The 23,609-nt window shown below is 42.3% G+C and overlaps 1 protein-coding gene across 1 annotated transcript in view; it reads right to left on the bottom strand.

Annotated features, from left to right (window-relative positions):
• Nucleotides 1-2,058: 2,058 nt before the first annotated feature.
• The window catches only part of ABCD2 (ATP binding cassette subfamily D member 2), a 47,262-nt gene continuing 25,711 nt past the window's right edge, over nucleotides 2,059-23,609 (bottom strand). Inside the window, exons 7-10 of the mRNA XM_030479332.1 lie at nucleotides 16,463-16,608; nucleotides 9,246-9,330; nucleotides 8,394-8,519; nucleotides 2,059-6,148 (exon numbers count right to left, since the gene is read on the bottom strand). Coding sequence (XP_030335192.1) covers nucleotides 5,938-6,148; nucleotides 8,394-8,519; nucleotides 9,246-9,330; nucleotides 16,463-16,608 — 568 coding nt within the window. The 3' untranslated portion in view covers nucleotides 2,059-5,937. The remainder of the gene's footprint in view (nucleotides 6,149-8,393; nucleotides 8,520-9,245; nucleotides 9,331-16,462; nucleotides 16,609-23,609) is intronic.

Here is a 23,609-nt window from a genome sequence, read left to right as displayed (position 1 = left end):
CTTCCCAAAGACCCAAATCTTTAGGAAAAGTATTATGAATCTGATCTATTTGAAACATAGCTCTTAATTACAACGAATGTAAACTCTCTTTCAAAGATACTTCAATCTAAATAACTGTTATGACAATTTTCATGCTAAAATTGATCAATAAATGAACATTTTTGTTTCTCTCATTTGTGTTACCCTAGAAATGCTGTGCCAGGGCCATCTTGTCTCTATATGTTTGATGAAAGGAGAAGTAATGTGCTATTGTATAATTATTTTATGTCCAGGACAGGTTTCATTATTCCCTGTTTCCAACATCAGCTCCTCCCATGGTCTCTGTTGGACTGGTTTTTCCCAGACCTTACCCCTGGTTCCTCACTGGGGACTCAGCCTCAGGACCCAGCTGGCTCCCCAGCCCTGCACCATCACAGCCTCTTTCTCCCTTTTTTAATTACCTGTTTAAAACCAGCTTGTTCACTGGGTGGGTGCAGTGTTTTCACAATGTCCCTGTTACCCTCATAGATGGTCTCACTTACATGAGGTTAAAGTCACTAATTTAAAAAACACAAAGCAGGTGCTGCAGAATGAGCCATTATCAGAAATGAGGCCACAGAGAGACAGCACAAGGCATTCTTCCAGATATTCCCCACCTGCTAGAAAATTTCACCTGTGGGAAGTCTTTGAACACCTCTGCTCTGAATGTTTCCCAAGTCCTTTTTTCCTCCCGTGATACAAGCCTTGCTGTCCCATCTCTTTTGGGAATACTTAACCCTTGAGCAGAGGCTCAGGGCTCCAGCACTTCCCTGGTGCCAGCCCTCTGGTGGCCCAGTCAGAGAGCAGGAATGCTCTCCACAGAGCTGACACCAAAGCATGTCTTACCAAAGTGAAACTCAAGTGCAACCTTGCAGCTCCCAGCTCACCTCCCCCCTACGATATAGCTTGTCTCCTCCTGGTCTGATGCATGAGCCCCAGCGTGGTCCTACAACCCTCCAGAGACCCCAAAAATTCATTTATAATGGCTCATGTCCTGCTCTGTCAGTGCTCTCCCTCTGAGTGGGTGCAGGAACTGAAAGGGAGGCAGAGACAAGTCTTCAGTCATCCATAAGGATCTAGCTCTCAAGTGACCACCATCGCCATGGGCTCCTCAGCTCCACAATCCTCACCCGGTACCTCACCATCCCCTGCCACACAGCTGGGAAGGGGCTAGACACAAGCCAGCTCTGGGTGCCAAGGAGTGCCCCAATGTCCTCATACTCCTGGTAGTCTGAAGGGATAAAGAGACTGGGGTTTTTATCTTAATTCCCAAGAAAAACCCCTCTCCTTTTCCAGGCCAACATGGGCACTTGCTTGTAGTATTTGCGACATTGATGCTTTATGCATAACTTTATCTTACAAAGACCATAGTAATAACCTTTGGGAATGATGCTGCTGAGGCCACCTGATGCTGCGCTGCTGGCACTGTCCTCTGGCGCACTGCTCGGTGCCCAGCCTCCTGCAGAGCTCCCCCACAACTGGTGGCAGCTCTTGTCACCCTCTTGTCATGAATCAGGTCCACACTGAAGTGGAAGGGCATGAGACATAAAAAACCTCAGAGCAGCCTTTGACACCAGCCTGATCTAGGAACGAAGCACTTGTTTGAACCTGCAAACATGCAGCATCCACCCCAAGCTTTCCTACCCCACCGCAGAAAGGAGGGACGGGAAGGGGCTCCCAGAGCACAAGCAGGCAGGTCCTGACTGCTTTGTGAATAAGGAACACAGAAAACTCCAAGTAAATGCAACATGTTTTATTTGAGGTTGGAATAAATTACAACTGTAAAGCATAATTTATTGCTTTATAAATTGTCTGCTCTTAAAAGGCATTAATATCAAACATAAACAAAACAAAGACACATTCAATTAGCGGTTCAGTTCTCTTAAGCTTCATGAACAGCTCAGTGGGGGGATTTCGTTCTATATACAATTGAAATCTCTGATCACAGGCTCGTAAACTTCACTTTGACATGCATTATCATCATTCAGACATATTGAGGGGAATGTAGATGTGTTCATTTGCTTTAAGATATAATTCTTATTGCAATTTTCCCTAAAATATCCCATTGAATACCCAGTCCTTCATTTCTCACTCAACTACAAATCTCACTGATTTCAAAAAACTCTTTTAAAAAAGACATGTGGGGTTTTCTACCCCTGCAGAAGGAAGGCTTCCAAGTCTAAAACAGGAATGAGTCTGGTCCCAAAAATAAATGAAAAACAAACTCCTCCTAGATTAAAACATTGAAATCTCACTCAAAAAATATGTCCTCCCATTCTTGCAAAAAATCCCAGCATTATCTGGAAAACTGAGGTGGATAATTCATATTTTTATTGTGCAGGTACTCCATGCGCAAGACTGAACTTTGCTCAGCACCTGTACTCGTCTAGGATGCAGACCCAGGCAAGTCCCGTCTGCCCTGAGTCCTGGGGATGGATGAGAGGGTGCTCACAGGTGGCTACGTGCATGGAGCACTTTGCTGTATCCAGCCCTGAACGCAGATGCTGTGACGTGATGAGCTGGATCTGGCTAGCTCCAGCCAGATAGGACAGGCAGAAGGAAGCCCAAAAAGTCACTTCCTCAGCCCCCTGGGGAGTCTCAGCTCCTGAACACCAGAAATGGAATGGACACTGATGAGCAGCTCTCATTGCACCATGGAAAAAGATTGCACCAAGGCGACCTGCCCTGCTCTGACCCTCTCTCACTGTGAGGACCAAGCGCTCCCTGTGCCTTGGCTCCAGAACAGCATCTCCCTGAGCTATTCCCTGAGCAGGGAGCGTGCACCTCTGCTCTGCTTTCCTGGCTGGGTCCAAAGCAGCACAAAATGTGCTGGCTTATACCCTGTATTACACCAGAGGTAGAACTCTCCAGAAACAGAACGAGAGACTCTTGTCTCAACGAGCCCTTGGAACAACTCGGGAAGCTTGGAGAGAACATCTCCAGGGCAGCTTCTCTTCCAACCACAGATCTAACTTCAGAAATAATGACCCACCAGTACAGAAAATCCTTCTAAGACTGGGTTGGTATTACTCAGAAAGTTCCTATTTGGAGAAGGGTTTCTTCTCACACCAGCCTCTAGCGTTCTTGTCACACCTATAAGAATGTAAACAGCTGAGTGAGATGCTAGGATAATTTACACCACATTACTGAATGGGAATGGGTAAGTCTATTACTGGATCCAGGAAATGTATATCAAACTTCAAGAAAAAATACTATTACATTGATCCTGGTGGGATTTCAGTCTTCATTAAAATTTCATCAGTAATGTACATATCTTTTGTGTGTTTTATACATAATCTCATTAAAGAAAAAAAACCAGCAAACAAACTTCCCTCTACTAAACATGGTTCCCTCGGAAAACATGTTTCTGTGTGCTGTGGCCAGCTGCCATCTCTGCGAGGGGCTACTGCACATTTCGGCTACTGCACTCATCCATAATAGCTCCCAACAAGCCAAGTGCCGTGGCAGAGCTTTGGTGGGAGGCTGGACCATACCTGGAGCTGTGCTGAACTGGGCCAGTTGTTCAGCACTTGCCAGTGTCCTCCTCACCCAGCGACTGGACAACCCAGGTTTAGCTCCCAGCCACGTGGTAAAGTGCTTAATGGAGGGGTGGGGAACACTAATGCCCCTTCCTGCACCTCAGCTCCTGCCTTGGGAGAGGCTCATGGATAGGTGACTTTGTGGGTGCTTTGCACTAGCAGAAGGTTACACTGCAGCTGGGACAAGGGCATGCCTGATTCATCATCATTCTTAACTCAGAAATGTGCAAGCCTTTAAAACCATCAGTCATCTCATTCATGCTCACCGAGAACAGATTCTTGGCTGACTTCTTTTTTCCTTAGCAGTTCTGAACTTTTCTTTGAAGATGAGAAGGAAGAAACTTAGCCTTCGGGGAGAGGGACAAGCAGAGACACTCACAAATTAAACTGCAGGCACATGTCATCCACCACAGCAGTGACCTCCAGACTGCACTTTACAACACAACATCTTATTAACTTGAACTTTAATTTCTCATCCCTTTCAAAGGTTCCCAAGAGCATTCCTTCCTGAATCAGTGAGATGTCCCAGGAGACTCTACAGAGAAAACTGAGAGTCACCAGGACAAGTTACAGGGTTACATTCAAGCCACAGACTCTGAAGAGCAGGACAAGAGGCAGACTTACTCCATTTTCTGGTGCAAGTGCAGCACCAAGCAGCAAGATGAGCAGACAGTGAGAAGGAAGATGGACTAATGGTTAGTGCACTGGGCTGTGATTTGGCAGATGGAGTTAATTCACCTTCCCCTTGTTCATGAAGCAATCAGAAAAAGGGAACAGTTTATACTAACTTCAGGTTTCTCAAACATTCCCAGCTCAGCAAATACCATCAAAACATGTCTCCTCTTTTAACAGTTCTTAACGGCTTACACATTGCCCCTCTCAGACCAAACACACCAGACAGAAATCTCCTAAGGAATCACACTTACAGGAAAAAAAAGAACCAACAAACATCAGGATTGCTACATCTCAGCTAAGGCTCATTTACTCATCTGCAAAGCCTCTTATCCCTCCTGAGCTGCACTCCTGAGCTGTCCATTTGCACTTGCAGTCAGAGAGAGCAGATCAGGAGCTTTTCAGTCCCTTCACGTGTTTATTTCTAATTCACCGGGGTTTGCCTCTGGCAAGGCACTCAGGCCACCACTGTCTCAGGGGTTTCTGTTTAAAGCACCTTCTGACTGAGTGGGACCAGGTTCCTCCTGAACTGAAAAGCAGATGGGACAATCGGAGAGTGCATCTGAAAGCACAGTAGTTAACGGGTGTGTTTGTTCATGAGGAGGGCAGTGTTCAGCCACTCTACCAAAATATGGCAGGCATATTAATTAGTGGTTACAAAATGCTCTAACATTTCACAGACCTTTGTAAGTGCTGAGCATTTGAATTGGCAGGACAGCCATGCCTGAGAATTCAGTGTATTGTTAGAAACTGACATTTTCCTCTCCTACAGTCCTTCCCCTCACAAAGTGTCTCATGGAACAAACAAGTGTCTATATTGTGGTTTCACCAAGGGAGGAACTAGGTCAGAGATGGATGTCAGCTGGATCAGACCCGTGGAGCAGATGAATGACTTAGTCAAGCGAGAACTAAGCCATTTGAGGCCAGGCCCAGTGCTCCATCCCCCCTACCAGAGGTTACTAAATGAGGGACATAAATAATCCCCCAGAGGAACTGATGTATCATGAAGGGCAAAGAGCCTCTGAAGCTATGCATAATGTCATAAAGTACAGCACAAGTATATTACATATTTAGCTCTATAACTCCTTCTCTGTCATGAGGCAGTGGGTTGCTCAGACAGTTGTCTTCTGGTCAGCCTATTATGTTATTTCCTATGGAAATGCAGGTAAAGGTGTGTATACGATTCAGTAGTAGAACAGGAGTTGGGTTTTACATGGGCTGAAAGAATGTTTCTTATACCCAAATGAGATTTTTGCATGCATCTGCATACTCACCCAGATGCTGCCTCTGCCGCGCTCCATGCCTGAGTTTCATGCCAGGTTTGCTCTGCGCAGCAGGCATATCATACGCACACAGTGACCCGGTACAAGAGCACATTCTGCAGGCCAAACCTCAGGCAAAAATTCACCTACAAAACCTAAGTATGTTGGGAGTTCTTTGCAGTGAATCGGGCTTTCACTAGGAATTAACATAAGCTGCAATGACTAATCTTATACTCTGTGCACTTGCTTGTTTTCTTTCCACAGTTCAACCACTTTCTTCCTTAATACTAAACCACTAAAGCCTTACATAGCATTCAGAGCATTATTTTCTGCTGGCTGTGTTTCTCTATGCTCTAAGCCTCTATCACGATGCATGCAAAGGATAATGGCTGAAGTTGTAATGCTTTTAACTAAAAAAATACTTTTAAAAAATAAACATAAATTATTTATTCCTCTTTGTCCACTGTTTTAAGCACCGAGTCTTCTCCCAAGATTTTACACAGTTCATTCAGTCTCTGCTGCATTTTAGGAATTCCTGCAAGTTGGGATTCCAGTCTCTGTTTTTCCTCACTCAGTGTTAAGCGGATAGCAGTGTCCAACTGCTCGAAGCGCCAGCCGCCTTGTCCATCAAACTGCAGCAAGTGACTGTGGTACTTCCTGCAGTAGAAATTAAAACATTAGTAATGGCTCAGTGAACAGATGGTTCATTTTTGCACACAAATTTGGATGTCTGCGTCTCTTTTCAATGGTGCCTCTCGGGAAGCTGAGAGTTGTCCAGTTTTGGATCACTGGGTGAGACTTTTTCAGTGACTCAAAATCCCAGGAGACTCTTTCCTAAGAGGTTTGGGTATTTCCAGCCTGTCACCAGGACCCCCCTGTGGCTACAGTCGTCTCCACCAGACTCCTTTTTCTCCAAGAGCTTTAACAGCAGCAGCAGACAAGGCTCCCTTCTCCCCCAGGAATGCTAGCCCCCAGTCTCAGTTTATTTTATTTACTTCGCTTTCTGAGAGACATTTTACCTCTGTAGCAGAAAATACATTCAGGCAGGCACAGTGCACCTGATGCTACTGATAACATTCTAATTAGTTCAAATTACATCTCAGTTTGTTCCCCCATATCTCATAAGGCTGGATAAAGAAACCTCTGAGTCCTAAAATATGGTTCAGTTTGCAAGGGGGCAAACTAAAAAAGTCTGTGTAGGAGTCAGTATCAGGGTGTGTGCACCGAAAATATTCAAAGGTGTACATGTGGAGTTTGTCTAGGCCTGACAAGACATTTATCAGGAGGTGCAAGAGGAAGAGCAAAGAGTTCCCTCAGTGTAATTTATCACTATAAATTATAGAAGATGAGATGCATCATAAAACAGTGATTATAAATCCCATCGAGGGAATGTGACAGTTTAATAAACTCAATAGCTTATGACATGGGACTCAACAGAGATTCAACTCCAGGCTTATATTCATCACTTTTTGCATATTATTCTTTGTGACACCAAAAGCTTAACCTACCCCTCTAAAGTAGCCAGTATTTTGATTAAAAGAGCAAATATTTCCTGGTGTAATCCTGAGGAAGAGAAAACAGCCCATGAACCTGGTTTTTGTCTATGCAGCGCAGTATCTGCAGAAGCATACCTGAGTTAAAGGCATTTAATGCTTACTTCTAAATGCTCAGCACTTCTGTTTACTTCTCCAGAACCCCATAATTCCACTAATACTGTGGAGGTTACAAGAACAATCCCAGACCTCCCTGAATAGCACTGGTACTAGGAAACAAGAAATACTGGTAGGAAACTGAACTCAAAAGATTTTTCTCACAAGTTCTTCAGCATAACCTCCCTCTGCACCATTAGTTATAGGTGAGGTGCTCTCAAATACCTGTTTTCTTGAGCAGTGGTTTTAAAAATAATGCCAAACTTTAAAAAATTTAAATGCTACCTTTTTTTTTCCTAAGTGTAATTTAAATTATTTTAAAAACAAATGTCTATGACATTTTTTTCCTATCAGAATACCTCTTTTTTTCTTAACATTTAGGTCCTGATCCAGCAGAAGCTATTTTCCCTGTCACCATCTACAACAGAGGAAGGAGGAATGCTGGGGAAAACATTCTTTTTCAGCGAAGCAGACACTGATACAATTTCTCTCCTTTGAGGCAACAGATGATAATGGATTTTTGTCACCAGTTTAAAAAACCCCCAACAATTTGACAGTAGAGATCAAGGAGTTCAGAAGAAATAGTCTCTGCTAAAGTTAACTCACACCTTCTTGATCTCCTTTTGCCCTTTGAAGTATTTGGTTGTTTTATGTATTCAATAACTACATTTACTTCCTTTGAGAGACTCTTCCATACTTAGTACTCCCTCACTAGAATGATGTTTCTTAGAATTCCAATATTTCTTTCTTTAACAGACAATCAGATTTTGAAAGCTCTCAAACCCTGCAGATAGAGGACACAACTGAAGTTAAACCACCAAATGTATTATTCCTATAGAAGGAAAAAGAGTAGTTTAACCACTTGCCATGTTTCCCATCGTTTCCCTGCACTGGTAAACTTCGCCAGGACAGCTCATGTATCTTGTCACCTTTATAGAATAATCTGGTTATCTCTGTTGTGGCTGTGGTGTGGTGGACTAATTAATTGCTCTTAGATACCTCCATGTTGCTATTAATACTTAAAAACTGGAACACATTTTAAAAAAATAAGAGGGAGGAATAAATACATGTCAAAGAATGAAAAAAAAAATCAATGCCAAATGCATTTACATTACTATTACTGTTGACAAGTTATCTTAGAAAGAGCAGTAGAGATTGATTAACAACTGCCCTTATACGAAGAGTAAAGGCCAATCCATTGCCTATTGGAAAGCTATAAGCAAGGACCATGGTTAGTCCCTGAACATACTTACCAAAGAGAAGGTCTGTGTGTAATAGAAAGCAGAGATATCCCAGCAGCTTTTGCAGCTTGGAATATTTTTCCTTCAACATCAATGCTTACAGCACTCGTGCATTCGTCCAGCAATGCGTATTTCGGCCTTCCAAAAGGAGGTAAAGAATATTACTCTTCTATGTTTTGGACAGTATTCCCATGTACAATGTTTAATTGAAAGAACAACAGAAAGGACAGAGCTATTTTTGCCACACAGCTGTCATCTACAGCTGGAAGCTGGCTAGCAACAACACAACATTTCCATGCACTATCCAGGTGCAAAGACAGCTTCCAGGAAAAATGGGTTTTATTCCCTGGTCCATCTGAGTACACAGTGATCTAACTTCTGTGCTCTAGTTTCGCCTAGTATTATTCTGTCCTGTCATCAAGTCATGCAGCAGCTCAGCCAACTCAGAAACTTTCTATCCACTGCTGTGTATGGATTAGGCCGCCTTTGTGTGCTTGCAGTCTCCAAGACCAAGAAGTTTTGGAGCTTGGCTTTCAAACTCCCATAGCATTTGCAACAGTCCATCAGACTTCTGCAGTATTAGTAGGACAGATGCAGGGAATATGTTTGTGCCTGAGATGTTAAAGAAAGGAACATCTGGAAAGTGTATTCTATGTTGCCAAAGGCAAAGCTTAAGCAAGAAGCATTGCCCAAACTAAAAGCTTGTATGAATAAATGACAAAGTCTGTGGTCCTATGCAACCGTCTAGCAGTAGAGCATATTGCATGGAGATTAGAGTCTGCTACTGCTCAAACTACAGCTGGAAACCTGCAAATCTCTTTCTCCTTCTCAGATGCTACTTAAAGACCAAACTGAAATGCTTACTTATGGTAGAACATGCGAGCCATGCCCATCCTTTGTTTTTCTCCTCCTGATAAAACATCTTTCCAATCCATGACAGCATCCCAGCCTTTAAAAAAAAAAATGCAAACAAAACCCATCAGGACAATGTAAGGTTATGAAGAAAACGCAGCTTCACTTGCAACATCTCTGCAACCAAAATCATAAAGGGCATTTCCTTTGCAGAAGAGACAGCTCGGGGTTCTGAATCAGATCTTCTGAAATACCTCAGTGCCTTTCCACTGGCAGTCAATTGGAAAAATGTCCCAAATATCATGTCAGTTTTGAAAGTGGAATTTAACTTTCTTGGTCATTTAGGAATTGTCAAAAAACCTTACTTACCATCTTTTTGAAAAAACATCTTTTACCTGTGTATAACTAACCATTCTGTCATGTTTGTTTTACAAACATGAAAGGTGTGAGTGAAAATTATAAACAAACTCAGAGAAATAAAGTGTAAAAACCCATAAAGAGCACTGCCAGACTCCACTCACTACTGCAGGCAAAGAGTTAACTGTCATCAAACTCAACAGAACACAGGGATGCATTCTGTGTGCACAGACAAGCAGCTAACATACAAAACCGCATACAGACAGGAAGATTTTCTTACAAACTTCCCACTACCTTGTATTTAGAAATGACCCACAACTGTTGGAACCCTGGGTATCCTTATTTAATATTCTGCACAGTATCTAACTGATGTTTTTCTTGATCAGATACATGCAACAGAAGCATGATGCGTTCTATCTGTGATCTCACAGTGAACTGGTATTCCTGTGAGTACTCTGGTATGATTCATGCCCTTTAATGAAAAACTTCAAATACCAAATTACCCTACTGAAAATTAGTTTTCAATCTAACAATCCAGATGCACAGAGTAGCAAAATGAGTTTTGAAAAGGGAGAGTGTGGATGTAGAGGAAATCTGGTAAGAAATTTCTCTAATAGATCATCTATTCATCATGCAGCTGGAGCAGGGATAAGCAAGTTAAAAAACATTTTCCAAATCAGCCCAGAAGCACTGTAACTAAAAAATTAACACCACAACCAAAAGCTCTGCTGAAAAAACACAAAATAAACGAAAATAAACGTTTGCCAGAAAAAAAATAGGTAAAGCAAGGTAAAGCAAGGAGGGTGGGCTGTGTCATTTCTGATACCTGAACAAAGGTGAGACAAGGGGGGCTTGTGAGGGTGCAGGGGGTTGGGGAGGGCGCTGCCCGTGCTTGGTGCTACACCAGGGCTTGGTAGATCGGAACAAAACCTCAGGGAAGCATCTTGGTGAGAGGCTGTGTGACTGAAAACAGGAATTGGTAATGCTAGACACTGAATTCCAAGGATTTTCTCTATGTAAAACTGTAAAATACAATGTCATGATTTTTAATATGTGTATATAGTTAAATTTAGAAAACCACACATGCACACTCCAGAAATACATCACCTTTAGTGATCCTATTGTTTTTCCTTAGTTTCTTTCCGTTCCTGTTTAAGGATCCCAGTGGGCACTCCCCTTAGAGGCACATACAGTGCTTTCTATCAGGAGTCTCCTAGCAAAGATGGAGTTGTGTAATGATTAACTGAATCATCAGTTGGATGAACTCTGGTAAAGGGAACAGATAAAGAGAGGCTGCTGCTGAGCAATCCCGGTGCTGGGACCACACAGTGAGCTGCAGTGCTGTTCCACCGACACCTTCAGCTTCCAAAAAGACTGTAAAACACCTGGAGCACTCCTTTTTGGCAAAAGGTTCTAGGGGCAAGGGATAGGAATGGTCCTTCAAGAAAGCCATAAAAACAACTATGCTTCTGAAGACAATGTTCAGGCTACTGCTTATATTCTGTTATTTTTAAGCTGAGAATATAGACGAACAGAAGGCATCTGGACCTGAGCTAGGGTGTGGGTTGGTCTGCATGTGAGCACATGTGCCTGGGAAACAGTGACGGCATTCACAGTTTCTTCCAGATCAGCTGGTTTAAAAGACAAAAAGAGAATGAAGTTCAAGAAGGATCATCATCTTGTCAGCAAAATCATTCTACTACTTCCCTAAAGGTGTAAGATTTAGCCTCCATTTACCAGAATACAGTGATCATCTCTGTGGTCACTTTACCTTACATTCTAACTGAGCATTAGCAGTGAGTCTTGTCTCTTCCTGCCTAGCTCCCTTCTTTAATTTCCCTATTTGTCACTTGGAATGTCTCAAAAGACAGATAAGGAAGAATCCATTTTAATATTATCCCTTTTAGAAACTATTTTCTAATGTCTGAACAATTTCCTCTGAACGCTTTGGCATTGTAACTCACAATAAACTGACTCCTTACTGTGCATTAACAATAATGCACCTATTTGTTTCCCTTTTCTTCCTGTTGACATGGCATATGTCAGTGAAGGTCACCAGAGTTCTAAAAATACCAGCCGAGTCAGTGGCTTATGTCACCCATAGCTACATCCACTTCACAGATCAAGAATTGAAATAGCTTGTCCATGAATGCAGAACAAACGAAACGGCTTGTGAATGAACGCAGCACAAACTTCTCAGTAGGTACAAACATAATCTTGGCTTTTAGAGTCCAAATTCCTTGCCCAGCTTCTTGTTACATGTAGGCTTTGATTGCACATGGCATGATGTAGATGTGACAAACACTGGATGTCATAGAAATGCCTTTTGCAACCAGTAAGACAAAGAGCATGTGCAATGTGCTGGGACAGAGCAACAGCAGTGGAAATACATAGGGCTGTCAGCAGAAATTAGTGATAGCCTCATGATAGCAGCATTTCATTTTCTTACATGGCTTCTTTTACAGTTCCTTCTACCTCCATTTTCTGAAGGGAAAAGCAAACTAAATTTGACAACAGAATAAAAAGGGCTACATCTGGGGTCTGTGGCACAGTGTATCCTTCATCCTTGTAAATCCTCACACTTAACATGCAAGACAGAGTGTTCAGCTGCCAAAAAAAAAAGATAAAAGGTCTTTTTCCAGATCTACATTCAAATGTACCTCATCAGACATGGGCTGGAATCTTACAGCTTCATGACAGAAGAAAGGCTACCGCAGCGAACTGTAGCCAGAGAGTCCACCCCTGGTGAGTTTCTGAACATGGAGGCCTCTTGCACAGCCTATGTCCCCAGGCAGCTGTCAAAATGGAAGAGAGCAGAGCCCGGGAGCTGTGCAGGATGAATATGCAAGGACAATCCTTAGCTGAGGAAGGAACAAAGAGACCATCAATTGCATGAGCCCCAGCTCAGCATGACACTGCAGGGATTGTGTCTCTGGATTTCAAAGCCCCTGGAAAGGCCAGCAGAGCATTCCAGAGTTCCTGCTGGTGCCAGTAACAAAAGCAAATCCAGAGCTAAAATGATCAGATGAAAAAATGTCAGAGAGAGGAAATGTGCTTGTCTGTGTGTTTATATGTGGCCTTAGCACAAAGGTTCCCTGGACAAGACCCAAAGATATGACAAATGTGCAAAATTATGAGGAATAATTATAATCTGGGGTGCTGAGAAACCATAAACAGGTTGAACTTGTTCAGTAATGTCATCAGCCCCAACCTGACAGGTCTGGTCATGCACTGAGCGTGCTGCTACACGTACCCATGGCTCCTCTCATGTGACAGACTATCAGCAGCCTAAGGCTGCACCACAATTGACACTTGTTTAATAAATATACACAGATTTTCAAAGCAGGTCAAAAAGGACCCCCTTTATGTAGATCTACTGCATATCTCCATGCCACTACCCACAATTTCTGGACATGCCTTTTCATCACCCACGCTGAAGACAACCTTCTTTGCTATCCTCATTTTGTACGAGATTATTTTTCTGGTAGAGTTAGCAACTTTGCAGGTGTTGATGGGGACACCTTATTGATGATATAAAGGTAAGTAACAAAATGCATTCCTGTAATATCCAGCAGGTGAGAAAAACACTGGTGTGGGCTTCAGTGGGAAGGAAGTTCTGCCCCCAACAGCAAGGAGGGCTACTATCAATAGCAATGTACTGGGTTCTTCTAGGGCTTCGGCTCAGGGACATCTGGAATGGTGGTGGTGGGGAGCGGGATAGTTGTTTTGGTGGTTTTGATGTATTCTGTTGCTACCAACTGAAAAAAAGTTTCATAAAGGTAACACCGAAGCTAAATGCCAATGTTCTTCTAACCATTGTATTTACTTCTAACTGGGTCATCAAACCTTATTGCTAGAAAAAGAGAGGAATTTCTGCCATTGGCAGCAACAAGAACATCAGGCTCTTGTTGGCTACTTAACACTTGGAATCTGGTGACCCTTGTACTGATGCAATCTGGAAGTAATTCAGCCAAAGACAATAAAGATACTCCAGGACAAATAAACTGGGTCAGAGTTGTGCACTTCTGGCCCCATCTGGCTTTGTCATGACTGCCCACAGGGAGCAGAACACAAAACTGCAAAGCATCATATTATACACGCATGACATTTGTGGTCAATCAAAGCACAACAGGGTCATGTCCTAAGGAGCCTGCTGTCTGCTAAAGGCTTAATACTACAGGGGATAGGTGAAAGGGGATGAGGCAGAAGTGAGCCTCTGAAGGAGAAGAGGATCTACAGACAAAAATACTGAAGAATTATATTAGATATCTATAACATAATGACTGACAGATAGTTAGCTCCATTCTTAGGATGGTTTATGGAATTAGTTCAGAACAGCGTGGACATATCTGCTATATCCACAATAATCTGAATAACTAAAAATGGTTTCACTGATTTTTTTTAGATGTATTAAATTTTCAGAAGGTGTAACTAGTATATAATAGAAACTGGCTGGGAATTTTTCAGCAAAACTTCTTTTCTATTGGAAAATGCCAATGTTTGTCAATCATCAAAGCAGTCTGCAAGGAGGAAAAAGATGGTTTGGGGCAAGCCCTTTGTTCTACAAGCTTTATATGGAATTTTTTTTTATTTTGCAAAGAAAAAGGTCCATGTTTAATAGAAATCATTTTATCTCAAAAATCTGAATTTAAGAATAAAATAAAAATTCAAATTGAAAAAAATAAAATTCAGCTACCTATAAACAAAATTTTCAACCGTTCACTTTCAACAAGTATTTCACTGGCTTGCTGGTTCAAAAAAACTCAGAATATGAACCTTTGTCCCAGACTGGGAAAGCTCTAAAGAATATGTGAGCATATGAAATCCACATAATGTGTCCAATCATATGTCACAGATTTCCTCTCTGCTCCTACCTTGGCGCTTGCCTCCTGCAAATGCCCAAGCAGAAAAGGGAACAAGTAAGTGTATTATAGACCTAAAAACTTCCTGGTATGTGCTAATCTCTCCCCTGTTTTCCGGCTTTGCCCACTTCTGTCATTTTAGATCGCCAGGTACCCAAGACACTTTTTTGGTAACATTTGTGCAGACTCTTGCAGTGTGTCTTTATCCTGACTGGAGCTTCAATAGAGCACCAGTGAACACTAACAGTTTTTTATAGATCGTGTGTGTCCCGCATACAGAGTCAGACAGGCAGAAGAGCAAGAATGGGGTCAGCAATAAACACTTTCTTTGGCTCAGAAAGTAGAGTGAGACTGATCCAAACCTGGGGTTTCAGTTTGGCAATACTGAACACTGACCTCAGACAACGGTACCTCGTGTGGAGCACAGTAACTGCCCCATCACCAGTTACGTGCTTCAGCTGCAGGGTTATAAACCACAACTATGCACATTCAGAGACTGCTGGGGATATGGTTTTGGCCGCTGAGGGTCATGTGTTAATCAGTACATCTACAAGTACCAGCATGCTATGAATGCACACTTCACCGTGGCTTCTTGCCACAGACAATTTAATTGCTTCTCCTTTTCCAGCTCACCATCCTAACACATCTGCTTGTTCTTCTGCAATCTGCAAAGTGACTCAGGAATACTAGCAGGAATAGGTACAATGTCAGTGTAGGAGTAGAGGCCTTCTCTGCAATTATTCCGGTCACTGAGTTTAGCTCTCTGCCCACTTTTTCAATCCTTGTGTCATAGTATCAGATCTGAATAATTATCTGAATCAGAATAATGGCAGATACTTATTTTCTCTTGGAACTTGAGGGCTAACAGTCATTGTTACATTCTTAACAAAGAAGCTTTAGCTCATGGAAACACAAGAGTCTATCAACAGATTTGTGAGGTGGAAAAGCATCTGTTAGGCATAAAATTGCTGCTGTAAAGGATTACTATTCTCCACTCTAAAATGTGCAGAAAAGACAGCAGATGAGTGTCCATGCATACTTAAAAAAATCAACAAAGCAACAGGCTGCCATCCAGGAATGGGAATTTAGACATTGCTTTGGGATTCCCAGTGGCTAAAGCCCTGCTTTTTGCTGACAGAATGATCCCGAGAGACACCAAGCACACACATTAAAGGCAACACACCCAAAACACCCTCTCCAAGAGGAGCACTGACAACTGGCAGAGACTCAGGGCGTAAGCTCTCTGTTACCAACTTTGTCCTATGTCTGTTTTAAAAGCATAATGGTGGGGAGGAAATTCAAACTAGAGATTAGTGGCTGGTGGGAACAAAAGGATGAAAATTATTGCTTTGCTTGGGGAAAAAAAAAGCCATGAAATGCTCCAATTCCTTAGACACAAAAGAAGCCTTTAGCATCTTGACATTTACTGTGCCGGTGTATTTACACTATCCCCTACTCTTAGGACAAACAACGCTGAGAACACATGGCAACTTAAACAGTAAGTGGTAGCTGGCAACAATCTACTGCCAGCCATTGTCCTTTGGTTATTTTTGAGTTGTTCACGCTGGTGGTGTGGTATCAGACACTCCTTCTCATGACATGTAGTCCTGCTGATGCCACTAACCATGGAGGTGAAAGAAGACCTAGCTTTCTTTCCGTTCACATGCTTTTGAGTTGATGCAGTCAGTGACATTATAAGGTTTTAAGACAGGTTACATTTTCTAAGAAAATGGAGGAAGGTCAGTGATCTCTCAATACCACGAGAAGACTGGCCATTACAAGAGAACAAGGATGTTCAGCTTGGGGACGGATTTACTGGGGAGAAGAGCAGCACTTCTCTCTTCTCCCTCCGTTAGCATCAGGAGCAACAACCATGTGGTTGTGCAGCTCCCTCAACCACAGAAAGTCTGGATCCAGTTTTGCCAGTTGAGTAAGTAAAGTTCAGTCACACTAAGACATGCATGCAAGGAACGGATTTTGTAAAGCTTTTTACAAAACTATGCAATTTACCTCCTTCTCTTTGAACTATGTGGTACAGATGAACCATGTGCAGGATAGACTCCAGATCTTGATCTTGGTAGCCTTTCTCGTGCATGTCATCCACTGTGTCTGGATAGATGACTTGATCACGTAGTGTTCCAATGGACATGTAGGGCCTGAGAAATACAGAGAAACCAATCAATCTGGAGGTGGCTCCAAGCGAGTGCATCTTGCTGATCCTCTGTCAGCAGAGTGTAATGCTTTAAACACCATGTTGCTAAAACTGGATTTATCTGTGGGTGCATTGTGGGCAAACATTTTTCTAAACTTACCCTAAGGACAATGTATTGTTTCCATAATAGCTGATTACAGGGTAGCACCAGGGGCAGTATTTGCATGAAAACAAAATGACAGGTCAGGCAGAAAAAACATCCACTTCATAGCCCATTCTCACTGCTTTCACTTGGAATCAGGGAAACTCTATGCTGTGTTCAAGGTTTGGTACACTTAGAGATTAGATATTGAATGGAACACTCACATTAAAATCAATGGTAACAAAAATGTTGCAGCTCAAACTTGGGGAAAATTTCCATGGTGCAGCAGGAGATGCCCAAGTCAGGCAGAAGAGCACTGAAAGCCTCCTTTGCACACTATTAACTTGGACTGCAGTACTGGGACTGGGTGTAACTTACCTGGCTCCAGCAGCCAGTGTAACGCTTCTGAATTGCAAAAAAGCACACATTAGACAAGCTGATCAGCTTAAACCTCCCAGTGCCAGCCTCCCTCTGCCAAGCACAAGGCTGAGCTGTATGTGAAGCAGCTTCTGAATCACCACGTTCCCAGACCAGGTAATACCATCCATTTTACTAAAACAACCTGTGTCCACTTTGGAGCTGGAGTCCTCAATCATGGCCATGTCCCTGGAATGGCTATGGACAGTCTCCACAATGTCACGAGCTGTCCCCAGCCTCTGGTACAGCCCAGACCCCATAAATCCTCCTAGTCTCCAAACAAAGTCAGCTCAAAGAACAATTGTACAGCTCTCTCCAAGATACCAGGCCATTCAGGCTAGGATGGCAAAGGCAACCTAAGACATTTATTTGACCGTCTCTTTTGCTGGTCTTCTAAGGATTTCTTGTGAAGGACAAATATCTATCCTGTCCCACAGACCCTGCTGATAACTCTTGGAACCTTGAAACACTGTGGGAATGATCTGTGAGATTTTGAGTTTGGAAGAGAAGGCCAGAGCCGAAGAACAGTCAGGCTCCAGACTCTGTTCTGCTTTCTGATCCAAGAGCTACATTAACTCCCTCTGGGTTCATCTGCCAAAACAATGCTAATCTTATTAAAGCTGTGGTGCCAGGGGATGATGACAGAGAGGAGCAGTTAAAATTGGGCCAGCAATGAGGAGGCATCCAAGAAGTTTGCCCTTGCCACTGAGAACTGCTTCCAACAACTTCACAGCGCATTGATGAGGGGTCAGTTTTCTTCCCTGACGAGCTCTGGACCCGTGTGGTGGGGAAGGTCTCATCCACGTAGATGCTTTCCCTGACAGGTATGTGTAATACTTTAGCAGATATCTTCCCTTCCCTTGGAGGTTTCTCTGCAGAAGGCGTAGCTCCACCCATTGTTATTCTGAGAGTCCCCAAAATACACCACAGAGTAATCTGAAGGACTTCATAATGCAACAGATTTAGAATTACAGAACTAAAGCTGCAACATGAACTGAAAGTCACATTCAAGCTGGCATCAGAGGCATTGGTTTTAGTGCTGCAGAAATTCATGGTAAGCCCGTCTGTACCTGCCTGAACTACTTTCACCCCCAGCTAAGTGAGGGTGGGAAGGGCAGAGTATCTGAACTGCTGGCAAATATTTGGTCATCTCCCTGCTGTGAGCAGGCACCGAGATGGAGCCAAACCAGAACTGCAAGCCAAATACAAGCACTGCTGCTCCTCTTCGCTCATTGTTCTGCTTTCTGCTTATTGTGGGAAGAGTGCTGCTCTGGGCTGCTGCACAAACACTAGCATCAAGTGCAGTGAACCATTTACATTAATGGGGATCTTGCAAAATCTCAACTCTAAACATTATGTAACTTCATGAAATAATGATATATTACATTTCCATGGTGCTCTCCATCTAAAATCCCAAAGGGCTTTACTTCTTGCATATGTGGAAATTACTGCACTCACTCCAGGCTGCTGCCATCTCTGGGACAGAAGACGGCAACTCCACCTGGGCTCAGAGAAGTTTAAATCAGGCTGGGCATAAGACTGTAATATAGGTGAAGCTGCAGGTAAGGGCAAGGAAGACAGAATTACCTATCATATAATTTGGCTGGAGTTTAATACTTCACTCTTGTTAAGTGTGATCCTGTAATGACTAGCAGCTCTGAGATTTAACCTGCCACACAACTGGGATGACAATGCTCACAAGCACCATGCCAGGACACTTGCTGCCATGCTGTTTACTGAGTCACCAGCACCACTCCCTGGTACAACTGGATTTGCCTTGTGGCTTCCCATCTAAACACACCAGTACTACCAAGAACACCTCTCCAGCCCTAGTTTGTAAAAATTCAAGAAAAGCCCAGCCTGTGGTGGAATAGCAAACCCCATCAATTACTGACTAACTAGCAGGCAGGAAGAATGGCTTATGGTTATGGGTCTGCCCAGGGAGATGTGGGAGCATGTTCTGCTTCACCCATCCTACAGGGAGCCATGCATGTCTCTGAGGGGACACATCATCTTGTTTGGCATGAGATGTCTTGTTTGGGGCTTCATCTCTTGTTTGGGGCTTCATCTCTTGACAACAGAGTAGCACCTCTGTGGTTGGTGGGGATAGATTGCCTCCTGGAGGTGTCTTGTTCCTCAGCGGGGGACAGAGCCCAGACATCTAACTTTGCTAACTAACTTCTAAAGTGCTAAAGTTAGATGAGATCTCATCTAACTCACACTCTCATCATCTCATAGTAAACCAGACTTCACTGTCTTTAACTTGAAGACAATAACCTCCTTACATACCATGGGTGCCAAAAAGTCAAACACACTAAAAACTGTTAAACATGTTACTGTAATTGCGGTTACATGTGTGATAGCTAGGCATTAAGTGGTAAGAAGTAACCGGATGCAGGAACAGTGAAATTTTGGCTTTGCCAGTAAGCTCCTTTTTAGAATACTGTTTTCATTAAATTTTTAGCAGTTCAAACAACAAAACCAGTCTTTTTGTCCTGAAGTTTAACTGGACTGTCCTCCAGTTTAACTGGACTTAATTGATTTCTGATGGAGTTTTCCCTCTCAGCCAGTCTCTGAGTTCCAGTCTCAAAGAAAGCACTCTTACAGACCCTGAAGGCAACTCCTCTGCTGTGTGGTGGTCATGTCTTTGATGGTAAGAGCTCTGCAATTGTTTTCTTTCTCTGCTCTCTGAAAAAAAGATTCCTACACTGGTTTTGAGAGACAGGATTTAAGATCAGTAATTCTTTTTTAAAGCTTTGATATCAGACTTCCAGAAAGCTAAGAAAACTTACTGATTCTTGCCTGGTTTTCTGGAATTTCAAAGGCATTTATTGGAAGAGACACTTTCATTTCTCATAAACTGATAATTTTTTTCAGGCAGTTTGAAGGTTTTATTGTATCACCAATTTCTGTTTGGTGCTTCACTTTGCAGAGTTGTATCTTCATTCTGCTAGTAACAAGCCATCATCCCTAAGGGTTTCGGCTTCCGCTTTGCAGTGCAGGCTTTAAAGAAAGATGATATCAAGATGCGCTGCAACCTGAAGCCTGTGGTATGGACAATTCCCCAGTGCCTTATTGACACATGACATTGTGTACAATGCTGGCAAATTATTGGGGAAATTATATGGGGAGGAAGGGCAAGTGTGGCCAATGATATGGCTTCTTTATTGTGGTTTGCTTTGGGAGGGAGAAGAGGGCAGGTGCTACAAAACATGTTGTAGTACATATTAGTCACTTGTCTTTCCAAACAGGACTTGACTTACATGCTGAAGCTGTTAGGCATAAAAGAGAGGTACAATGCCAATTCAGAGGTTTTGTAGATTAACACAGTACACTGGAACCACGCAGTGTTAGCTATAACTAACAGTAATTCTCTGATGTCTTAAAAAGCAGAGGGCTTCACTCTTTTGGGTAGCAAGTTAAGGGAAGATGATTTGCTTACATGTCAATAAATTTCTGTTCCCAAATCAGAACAAGCCATATCCACTTGAAATGTTTACAAATGAATGTATTCAAAGGTGTTTTCACCTTCCATGTAATTCCATGACAGAACTGATAACCTGTTCTGACCTCCATAGTATTATTTTAAAGAATTATAGCAACTAATCAATATGCACTTTGAGAGTCTATAAAGCAATCTGAACGGCCAGAGTCTTAATTATAAGCACCTTGGCATAAGAAAGGGATCAAAAATATATCTATCTTAATCAAGTGGTGCCGTCAGAAGTTATGGAATATTAGTCCAATATAAGTGCCCAAGGAACAGCTTCCAGGTACAAGCTGTGATTAATACTTCCTCCACGGAAGGTAAAGTCTAAAAACATGTGGCTTGTGATTCTGGAACCCACCTGCATGGCCCCAACTGGGCAATCAGGACCTGACTTGCCATTTGCTGTCCAAGTGTGTTTGCAGTTATTATTGCACTATTATTTTCATAGACGTGAAAAGTTATGTGGGAAAATTATGCGTAATGTGACTGTAAATTCTTGACTGATCCATCCTTTAAGTTTCTGTCTCTGGCTGACAAAATGCCTCTCTAGTAGATCCAAGTGGGAGGGAGAAAGGGGAACACCACACCTAGGATTCTCCTTTTTGTATAAATTGCAGCTTGCATTTTCAAAGGAGATTTGGATGGCTTCAGAGTGCAAGTCAGAGTGCTTGCTTTGACATCTAAAATAAAATGTATTCCAAATTTAGGTACCTCTATTTAAGATAGCTCAAGCTCCAGCCATGGAGGTGTCTTCCCAGGAAACCTGGAAGATTGCAAGGAGTCAGTGCTTGCGCTGAAGAATCTCCAGCCCAGAAAGCCAAGAGCACAGCTCATATCTACAACTGTGCCCAAATGCTGTCTAATTCCCCAGAAGGTCCAGTACAGCATGGAATACAAAAGCAACATCTTTAAGCCCAGCACACAAAAAAGCAGCTACTAGAGATGCAAGATGAAGGGCTGTATGACAAGCTAACGGTTAGCAAATTTCTTCCAAGAACTGGGTTCAAGCTAAGTTCTTCCCAGCTTGCAGGGCATCAGATTCCCATTTTTCTAGGCTAGAGTCCAGGCTAAAGAAGAGTCAAAGGGAGGGCACCTTCTAATCTTCACACTGAAGCAAGAAAACTCCTGCTAAGAGGCAGGAATAATGTGTCAGAAGAGAGTTACTGGAAAGAGCCTAATGATAACTACACTAGCGAGAGTCTTCAATTGGAAAGAGAGAGACTTTAGTACCAGTTCCTTGTGACATATGTTATTTATGCTATTCCTTTTCCCCCCAATGCTCTTTAATATAAAATGCAGTAACTATCCTAATCCTTCAGAAGCATTGTAAAAATATATTAAAGGGGCTTCTAATCTTATTTAGGTGGCTGGTCTCAGGAGAGAGCTTGTTATAGATAAAAGGGTTTAATATTTAGTTCTCAGTTTGGCACCCAAACTTCAGTAAAAGGCAGTTCAGACATACATTTATATTTAGAGATTCCTGTGGATTAACTCTAGGTGGCTCCCTTTACCCACTACTTTTTTTTTTTGATACTTTTCCAAAAGCCTTAAATCTTTGCTTGACTATCTCAGGGATCCACCTATATTTAGAACCTTCCATCACCTTTCTGATGCCAAGATCCTCATTTTCTGGTGTTGTAACACCTCGGCTGGAATCACCTCAGCAGAACTCCAGCTCTTGCTATGCTCCTGATTAAGGTCAATAGTAAAAACTCCATGGTTTTCAACAGCAGCCAAGCTTGATGAACAGTGATGCTCAAGAAACCCCAACCTCCACTAAGTGATCTGGGTTCCTCATAGTTCTTTGATATCATCAATAAAATAAACAGCCAAAAAATAATGACGGCAGCACCTCTACAACTTTGAGGAAATAAAAGGTCTTCAATGAACGTGAGTAAAGTTCTTAAGTAGCACTGTAGCTCTCATAAAAGCAGTAAGTAGCTCTCACACAGAAGGTGGTATTACCAAAGAGTTAAAAAACAATAAATAATATAATATTTAGCAAAATGTTAAAAAAGCCACAAGCTCAGGTTACTGTGTTGTATCTAGTTCAAGGGATTTTAGGGCCAGCTAAGGTTACAGTAACCCTTCTAAAGATATAAATAATTGATCTTTCTTTAAAATACCCTACACTCAACTCTCCTCTACACTCATACAGAACTAGCCATGACCATCCTCTAAATATTTCAGATAGATCAGTTACCAGAGTGGAATTCAATCACCTTATAGCCATTAACTTAGTTAACAGGAAATGAAACGCACAGAATGAAAGGCTGAATTCTCAATGCATATAATTAGAATCTGATATCAAAGGCTGAAAAAACCCCACGCTAATCAATCTGTGGCTTCCTTTGCAAAGAAGCTATGCACATCTCTGCAAGAAAATTATCTGGGAGGAAATAAGAACCAGAAAGGTAAAAGACACCTTTAATTTAAAGCTCTATTCATGCTCAGATATCATCTAATCTCATGATTTACTTATTCACCATTACCAAGATCATTTACAATAAAATTAGAACTGGTCAGATGGCATAAAAGCTTAAGGTGAACAATTTACACCATTATTCAGTTTAATCTATTTGTATTTTGTGAGACAACAGAAAAGGCCACAAGAACACATGTATAATTAAAAACAAATCCCAGAATATTTCTACAAAATACAAGCGGCTCATGCAATCTGAAATAATTATACCTCCTGCAATGAATCAAATCAACCAGCCAGCCAAATAAAGGAAATATACTCTCCATTTCTTAAACATCCAATTTTTGCAGGCCCAGTCTTATCATACTTTTGGCAGTCCTGGTGATAAAAGGATTATTTGGATGGATGATCTTGAAGATTAATGAAATGCAAAAAGAACAATGAGCTGCTCTGGACAAGAGTGCAGCCTGCCAGTCCCACCAGGCATACCCCAGCCTAAGAGGCGTTTCTGACTTTTATCACAACAATGTAACA

This window comes from Strigops habroptila, chromosome 3 (genome assembly GCF_004027225.2).
Source record: "Strigops habroptila isolate Jane chromosome 3, bStrHab1.2.pri, whole genome shotgun sequence".
Classification (NCBI taxonomy): Eukaryota; Metazoa; Chordata; class Aves; order Psittaciformes; family Psittacidae; genus Strigops; species Strigops habroptila.
Note: the sequence above shows the minus strand (reverse complement) of the source record. Positions and strands in the feature narration are given on the sequence as shown.